The 9,290-nt window shown below is 40.4% G+C and overlaps 1 protein-coding gene across 23 annotated transcripts in view; it reads right to left on the bottom strand.

The window, feature by feature from the left end:
* Positions 1 to 5,976: 5,976 nt before the first annotated feature.
* RIMS2 (regulating synaptic membrane exocytosis 2) overlaps positions 5,977 to 9,290 on the bottom strand; it is a 453,372-nt gene continuing 450,058 nt past the window's right edge. For all 23 annotated transcript variants that reach the window (XM_066334680.1, XM_066334670.1, XM_066334562.1 and 20 more), the window contains one exon: positions 5,977 to 8,920. In XM_066334680.1, coding sequence (XP_066190777.1) covers positions 8,702 to 8,920 — 219 coding nt within the window. In that variant the 3' untranslated portion in view covers positions 5,977 to 8,701. The remainder of the gene's footprint in view (positions 8,921 to 9,290) is intronic.

The following is a 9,290-nucleotide window of genomic DNA, read 5'->3' as shown; positions in this document are numbered from 1 at the left end:
GATAAATGCTTCAGAAGAAAATACATAATATTCTTTGCATAGAAGCAGGGTAATCTGACCTAACAAAAGAATTAATCTTCTCTTGCACTTAGAAACCATTTGCATTACCTACCTTGGAAGCTGAACTGCCTTAGACCTCAACATGCAGCTAATAGTGAAAAGTCTCCAAAATGGCTTTCAAGAAGGTCCTAAATTAGAGTTACCATGGAGGTCCTCCTGTCTCTTTTCATTGAGTGCAATTAAACAGACTCCTAATTTTGGCCCTCTGAGTTTCGCCTGAATTAGATGTCTGAACACGGCCTGAGTATCCATCTTGGACTGTAACTGTGGCTTGATGTTAACACCCAGCTGTCACAACTAAATTTGTAACTTAATACTGATTAGGGAAGCAAAGCTGCTGATGCTTTAAGAAAATTTTATTCTGAATCTGTTGCCTAAAGAACCTGCTCATATTTTAAGTATCAGACATGCATAAGATATGGAAAAGTCACAAGGAAGCATCTTGGTTCTGGACCATTTTTAAAGAAAACAAGGAAATAAAAACTGTGCCTAAATAGGCATAGAAAACAATATAAAAATATGTTCTTAGTTAAACATACATAACCAAAGAAACTAGTCCTACAGCTGCAGAGATACTGTGATTTTTACTGATACCATGCTTATTGAAAACAAGAAATCCTGGGTTAGAAATGAGAAGAATTCACAGAAATCCAAAATGATTTCTTCTGTTCATTTTCTTTATTTTTTCATCTTAATATAACTTTCAGAGCTGGGAACTGTGCCAACATTGTTTTGCTTTTTTTTTTTTTTTTTTGTTCAAGAATCTTTAAGGTGCTGACAAGAATATGTCACCTCTGTATCTCCCTTCAACATTTCTTTGTCTATCACCTGACTCGTGTTTAGGGGACAACTTAGAAATGCAGTTGCATTTTAAGAGATTTAAGTGGCCTTGTTCCCTTCATGTTACAAATGCTTCTTGGCTCACTCTGAGATCTACCCTTCTTATCCCTCACTTCATTTCAATGGCCAAAGTGCATCAGCATATATAAAAACTGTCAATTCTCCAGGTTTATTTTTGCTAGTGAAGAATAAAGTTGTCTGTTGGTGGAGTGCCATCCTACCCCAGGGCTGTTCCTAGAGAGCCAGAGCTGCTGGCTTTCAGATGGTTGAGCCAAAAACCACAGTGTTTATACTGCCAAAACACAGTGAAGGACAGGACTCATTTGTGCATGAGGTTGTGTAACTGTGCGCACTGACACCTCAGGCCTGTGGCAGATGGTAACTAAGGCAACTGGAAGGCCAAGTTACAAGATCTGAGAGTAAGCAGTTCTTAAGTACTGCAGGGGCATCCATGGATGGCAGGGAGAATGAACTCTGCAGACCTGAGATATTCCAGAAACACGGGGGTTTATTGCAAGGGTCGTGGGTAAAGAGAGCTGCTTTCAGCCACAAGCCTCGGCTGAAGGGAAGCCCCAAAGAGAGAGGAGAGAGAGAGGGGGTATGAGGGAAGGGAGGTAAAAAAGCTAAAAGGGGTAAGAGAGGTAAGAAGAGTGCCGGGGTCAGAGTGGTAAGATAGAGGGAGGTAGAAGAAGAAGAAGAAGAAGAAGAAGAAGAAAAAGGAGGAGGAGGAGGAGGAGGAGGAGAAGAAGAAGAAGAAGAAGAGGAAGAAGAAGAAGGAGGAGGAGAAGGAGGAGAAGGAGAAGGAGGAGAAGGAGAAGAAGAAGAAGAAGAAGAAGAAGAAGAAGAAGAAGTAGAAGAAGAAGAAGAAGAAGAAGAAGAAGAAGAGAAGAAGAAGAAGAAGCAGCACGAGAAGAGAGCGAGGGTCTTGTTCCAACACATTATATCTCCTTTTGTGTTGAATATTCTAATTTACAGTGACCAACCGGTGCAAGACACAAAACCTACAAACTTTGCATGCAACCTATGAGAACTACTAAATTACCATATCATCCTATATTCTAAACTCTAAAGACTACTCTTCTTATCTACTTTTTCCTTGATGCCTTGGCAGGGCGGAGAGGGGCTGCATTCTTGGGTCCTTTTGTTTTCTGTCCTTCAACCTATCTCCAGCTAATCACCATCTTCTGCCTGCCATGCCTACATCTCAAAGCTGGCCTTCATTTCTATTTCACTCACAGATTTTATATCTCCAGTATTTCTTACCAGACAATCATATCCACAAGCCCTTCCTGTCCCATCTTTCCCAACAGAGTAAAAATCCCAAAACACAAAATCACAGCTCAGAATTTGGTATGGAATCAGAATATGGGCTGAGAAACTGTTAGATAAAGAAAATCTTTGTTTCATTTCCAGTGTGTGGGAAACTGAAAGAAGAAAACTTCAAATGTCCCCAAGCTTCTTAACTGAGTTTTTTTCCATGAAGCAGAACTCTCAGTGTGTTGGTCCCTGAGAGATGGTGCCTGATGTAAATGATTCTTTCTCATCTTCAGGGACCTCTCTTGCCAGCTAAAAGACTAATTAATCAGAAACAAAAGGGGGGGGGGGGGGCTCAGAATGGATATCAATAAAATATCTGCTATTTTGATAATTTCACATTACTATTTAATCCCTCAGTATTACCTAAATCTCCTTTAATTCTCATCAAGGAGATAATAATTTGACTGCTACTGACATTCAAACTAGGCTAATGTGCATTGGGCAAGGGTAGTGCTGGCTCTTTTCTTCGTGAGTCAGTTGCACTATCAGCATAGCAGGACCTACTGGTTGGGTTTTGGCCTAGCAAGTGTTGGTGTTTCCATTTGTTTTCATTTAAGGTGAATGGTGTCATCTGAATATAAATATCTTCTTTAAAACACTGATCATTCCTTTACCAAAACTGTAGTAGACAGAAGGCCTTTGACTAACAACTCTTACATCATCCTAACAGCTTCCAAAGAAATCATGGAATATCTCAAGCTGCAAGGGATCCATAAGGAGCATTAAGTCCAACTCCCTGCTTCTCACAGGACTACCTAAACCTGCTTCTCACAGGACTCCTTGAATTCATGACTGCTTCCCTGGAGAGCCTGTTCCAGTGAGCAACCACTCTCTGCTTGAAAAGCCTTTCCCCAGTATTTAATCTGAACTTCGACCAATGCAGCTCCATTCCATTTCCCTGTGTCCTATCACTGCTCCCCAAAGAGGAGATCAGCAGCTCCCCCTCCAGTGGCCCCTGGAAGGAAGCTTTAGACTGCGGTGGAATCACTCCTTATCCTTCTCTAAGCTGAGGAAGCCAAGTGACTTCAGCCACTGCTCGTGAGTCTTGCACTAGAAACACTCTACCAGTGCCAGACCTGCTCCCATCTCATTAAGGTATCCTAAACCTACATGTCAATAAAATTAATGGCATCCAGTGCCACTCACCCAATCCATCTTCATGCCAACATCACTTCCATAATATGTACTTTCTAGATAGCACTTAATAAACTGTTCTTGGTTACAGCAATAGTCACAGACAACAAGCACTTATGACAAACTTTTCCTTAGTCCCATGCCCTGCACTCTCCGCAGATCTAGGATGTTGTTTCCTTTCCATGTGACTTCATGTCATATTTTAGGGCATCAGTGCCCTGTGGTTTAATTAGTATGGCTGCTTCTCTTTCTCCCGGGGGCTGGGCTGAGGAGTGACCTGACATGACAGTGTGTCAGATCTGGGAAATTAATTCACACCCATTTCCTCCTTCATCAGTTACTGGCTGCCTGCTGCCTTCAGTCCTGATAATTACACAGGCAGTTCAAATGCTGAAGTTATTAAAGGGCTATGGAATCCTCATTCTTATTTCTGGCTGCTATGCCTGGATCTGCTTCTCCTAAGCACAGTTGCTGTGAAGGTAGAAACTCAACACAAGCCACTCATTACCTCCTTCCTCTGTGGCCAATGGAGAGAGAATGAAAGAATCTGATGTCCCCAGTGTGACTCCTCTCATCCTAAACAAGACATCAAAAATAGGCAGGTATTAAGCAAATAATTCCAGAAGTTAATTTATCTTTGCTATTAGTAGCAGATATCTGTGGGGTTTTGTCTTCCCAGCTAAGCTAGGTTCCATAAACTTGTCCTTTGAAGGTGAGCCATTCTTTGCTGGGCACATGTGCATCTTCTTTCTTGCATTGCTGCTTGCTCCTGGTGAAGCATTGCTGTAAATATTTACCAAGGAAGGGACAGAGAGGATGGTCCCAATTGGCAGCTGATTATGATATCTACAGCTGTGACATCTGCTCTTTGCTGCTTGGGTATGAAAGAGCTGAGAATTACACAGATATGAACCAAGGGAAGAAGTACAAATTGTTCTAGACTTCCACACAACATTATCTAACTTTGTGAGGAAGCTATGAAATCTATTGCTTTGTTACGTTTTATGCCACATCAAACCTCTATGTAAAAACTATTACATTTTAATTATTTTACAGTTGTGAACAGATGCTTGATAGTAGTAGTGGGAAACTGAGAATGCAATGGTGTGCTGGTTAGGATTGTGCTGACCCCATGCTCACCCTCAATGTGGCAAACATCATGCTACTTAAGCCTTGTAAATCTGAAGTAAAGTCATGGAAGCAGAAAAGCCCCACAGTTAGGGCACCATGGTGTTTTGCTGCATTTTTTATTGGCACAAACTCCTCCCAGCACAACCAGATGAATCAGCCATCTGAGACAATGTTTAGTAGTCATGAGTAAAGTGGCACTGTCAATATTAAAATGATCTAGTTTTGTTTGGTTTGAAATAAAGTGGACATAGACAAGAAGAAATTGGAGAGGGGAAACAGCAAGCAGTCTTGAGAAACTGTCTCAGAGAACAGGACCCTTTAGGAGAGTGTATGTTGTACTTTCTTGGTACAAAGGGCTTTTTCAAGGATTCGCTTAGTGTGCATTTCTAACAAGTGCCAAAGACAGACAAGGTCTCGTGTTCAGCTGTAGGAGGAGGTGTTTTGCTGCCCACCCCACCACAGGGCTGGAGGTGATGTGCTCCAGGGCATGGGGCAGCCTCACCTGCCCTTGTAGTCCAGTTCCCACTCAGATTTGCCTGCCCTGACACCCTTGTAGCAGCAATGTCAGCATCAGCAGGACAGGGACCTGCTGGGGTATTAGTGGTTTAACACACCAGAAATCTGGGTCTATTCTTCCACCAACCCAGTTGCAGATGCAGTGCAACAAATGGACTTCCTATCTTCACAGTTCTCACAACTGCTCAGCCCAAAATACATTTGCTTCCTTTCTTGAGTTTTTGCCTCATGACAGTACTGCAGTGCTTTTCTTTCACCTCTTATCTGGAAACAAATACACACACTTTGCTGCCAAACTGCCAGCCAGCCTCTCACTCTTCAGTAAATTTCCAAGTCGTAAGTGCTTAAGTTTTGCCCAGTCACCACTTCCTGTGCTGATGCTGCCTCTGAGGGGTCAGGTAGAGATAAATTCTCTCCCTTGCCATCTCCACCCACCCCTCTCATCACTGTAGAGGTGTTGGACCACTGTTCCCTTCTGCAGAGGCTGCATGAGCCTTGCTGCCATCACTGTCAGGTGGGCATTCTGTCCTCATTTGTACCCTGCTCACAAAAAAAAGGCAGCTAATATTAGGTGGTCTCTAGGGTTAGGGTGGAAGTCTAGCTGGATGGTGCAGCCACTCCCCCGCAGCCTCACTGTCTTAGCACAGTCAGTGTGCTGGTTATACTGGAGCTGGAGCTCATCCAGGCAGCCAGAGCTGTGAGCCCGGGGCCAGCTCCACGCTGGGAGCTGAGCACTGCTGGCCCGTGGGAGCCCAAGGGTGGCTGGAGGGCAGAGCCCATGGCCTGGCTGGGTGCTGGGCTCACCTGGCCTCCCCCTGGCAGTTAACGTGGCATCTTGAACCTGGCATTCCACCTGCAGCCCTGCTGCGAGAAGAAAAGTGTGCTTGTTCTCCAGCTGCTTGCCACCAGCTCCACAGAAGCGTGTGGAAGGATGCTGCTGACCACCTTAGAGAAAACCAACAAAATTCTGCACACAGATTCTGTAAAGAAAATGTTTTATTTAAAGTGTTAAATACCATCACCAGAATGAGTTTGATTTACATTAGTTGGTGTTCATTACAGGCCTAATCTGCCTTTTTTTTTCCCCAACTGTAATTCCTTTTAACTTTTTAAAACGTACTATTTACAAGACAGCAGTGATCACTGGAATAGTACTATTTACATGACTAAACCATAAGTAGAATTGCAGAGGTGTGAAAATTAAAAAAAATACATTAATTTTCTTTAAAATAAATACTGCATAATGACAATTATGTACAAACCTTCCATGCGTCATGTCCTTGGATTTTAAAATTTGAAATAATTTATAGAGGACTATGCATACAAGAATGTGTGAGCACATCTCACAGTGTCAGGAAAATGGTTATGTATTTCTGTTTAATATCCTAGGGGATATTGTAGACTGCATGTTAGTAGTATTTATTTGCTGCTGGTAGACAGATGTCTAAATTATTTCAATAAATATAATTTTACCAGTCTGTCTATTAACTTAACAATAATCCATTATATAAACTCTGCAGACAAGACACAATCTCATTTTCTATGATATTGCACAAAGTAAAAGGCATTATAAGTGATACTGTTATTACTTTCTCCCCTCTTAAAGAGGCATGTACAATTTGTTAATGGGAAACGTCAATAGATATTCAAATAAAATCAGAATAATTCTCTGTGGCCATAAAGGTAAATGTAATGTACTTCAAAATTATTGCAAGATTTCAATATTAAACCTTAAGTAGGTATTAAAGGCATAAAAAGACCCAGGAAAAAAAAGAAAAAAGAAAGAAGGATATTTTGTTATTAAACATTAGTCAGTTACATTCCCTTTAAATAACACAACTCAATGAGAAGCTTGAACTTGCAGCACCACCCAAAGGTAGTTACTGTCTGCAACAAAACCCACGGTTTTGAAGATCCACTAACTGCAGTGAGGTTCTGGTAATGGTGTCAAGAGCTGACAGAGTGGTACTGAAAGGCTTTCTTTAAGGCTATTTTACCAACCAAAGACTGATACTTTCCAGACTGATATCACCTAATTACGTCTTTTGCAACGCAAATATAGTTTATGAAAATTGAACTTTACAGCAGAAGAACTGTATGGATTTGTAACCTTTGTTGCTTTTGTTATTTAAAAAACGTAGCAATCAATTTGGTTTAGTGCAAATAAAAGTGCTTAAATTTGTTTCCTAAAAACCAATCAGGTACTTAATTTTTCCTCTTTCCAAAAACCTTCAAGAAATAATAGTTCAGTCTTTGAATGAAAGATGCTGGTGCTGAAAACAAATTTATTGAAGACATCTCACAATGGCCACATGATTCCAGTATTTTGCTGTAGAATTCAATTTGAAGGTGAGAAAAAATGAAAATAAGTTACCATGCACTGTACAATAAATTGCAAAAGTTCAAATATTTTCTTTATCAAATACATGCTGAATTACATTAATGTACTCCCAAGCCATGTTGCAAAATCCTTTTCAACATGCTTGAAAAAAAGTAAGCTCTTAAACAGTATTTTTCTCAAATAATTCAGAAATGCAGAACAATCTGCAACCCTGAACCAAATATGGGGCATAAGACAGTAATAAGTCAAAAGGTAGCCATTTTAGAATATGCTGATCATCTTGGGAGGTAGAGGGAAAAAAGAGCCAAAGGAGGAAGGGAGATTGGGTGGAGAGATAGAGAAAGAAGGAGGTAAAAGAAGTGTACAATTTGCACATTATGTTGAACTTTACAAGGCTTGTACCTTTTACATTTAAATAAATTTAATATATTACACTTATTTCTTGTCACATAAACAGAATTTTAAATATTTGCTAGAAATTATTTTTTATTTTTAATATAAGTCTGCAAAAACACAGACCATGACTGCTTTAAAGAATGATAAACGTGGTGTGTCTTTGTATCACCCTGTTGCATTCTCTTCCCTTTAAAACCATGCACTAGTGAAATTTATTTTTAAAAATAATATAAACTGTTGAAAATGGCTGATTTATTTTTTTGCAAGTTGCAGCCCCAAGAAAATAATTTAAGTGTTCAGCTAAATCTGTGTCCATGCAAAAAAGTTTCTTAATTTCATACAGTACAGTATATCCACAGAACTTTATTTTTCAGAGTCCATCATGTCTGGGGTTTCTCTCTGTGAACAGCTGGAGGTATGAAGCCCACCACTTTAAGTCTTGAACATTTTCAATATGAAGAGTTTTCAGACCTCAAGCAACTGCTGCAAGTGTCAGTTGACTTTTCCAGCATCCTTAGATTCTTCTTTTCTTCCAATGTCTGCTAATCCACTGACATGTAACACGGCTTCATGGGAGGGTGACTCCGTTTCTGTGGCATAACCAAACTTTAGGAGGGGAGGGCAGATAAATAAAGAAATGGGAGCAACAAAACAGATATGCCATTGAAAAGGACTTTTGTTGCATGAAACAGATTGATTTTTTTAAATTTTGTCCATGGCTTCAGATTGGACCAAAACTGAGTCCCTGAACTCCAAACCTATCAGTTCTTCATGATTTCAGTCCATCACCTGAGGGCCTTCCATAGGGCACAATGTGTGCAACTTCCTTGAGAACACAGGATCGCGTTGCAGCCCTAGAAACAGGCTCAGAAGACACAACATTAAGCATGCAGTGTTACCAGGGTTTGCGACCTGTAATTTTATCTTTTTGTAACGCTGGTTGCTATGACGACAGTTTCACAGCTGCTATGAGCGAGCATACGAAGGTCCTGTTGAACTTTCAAGAGATGATTGGGAAGCTCTTCTAGTGAGAGGAGCTAAGGTTGGGTCTACTAGGGAAGAAGGAGGGAAAAGTTTGAACCACCCAATCACCATGTTGGACAGGTCCAGTTCATCTAAAAGTATCTGTGCCACTCCCATAAAGGATTTGTGATCCATACGTCCATAGTCTCCCCAAACAATTATCTGTTAGGAAAAAAAACACAAGAAAATTGAAAATTTTCAGCAAAAATGTCAAAAGCTTTAATCTGATTTGTCAAAAAACTGCTTATTTAATTACAGTAAGGAATGAAATATCTGACTGCTGACATAGTTTAGTTCTCTGTACACAAATCATGATACAGTGACAGAAATTATCTGGGCACAAACAGCAGTTATCCACAATATCAGAGAAAACCCAGTGAGAGGAGCCCATACATATAGCAGAAGCAAATAATCTGTAACTCACTTTTGCTCACTTTTACTTGCATATTCAGTTTCTACTTCCATAAACAGATATTACTGTTGTGCTTATCTGCTTAGCAAATTTATCAAATATGAGAATTTACTGCCAAAT

Source organism: Sylvia atricapilla, chromosome 1 (assembly GCF_009819655.1).
Source record: "Sylvia atricapilla isolate bSylAtr1 chromosome 1, bSylAtr1.pri, whole genome shotgun sequence".
Taxonomy (NCBI): domain Eukaryota; kingdom Metazoa; phylum Chordata; class Aves; order Passeriformes; family Sylviidae; genus Sylvia; species Sylvia atricapilla.
The sequence above is the reverse complement of the archived record's forward strand: the minus strand, read 5'-3'. Positions and strand labels throughout refer to the sequence as shown.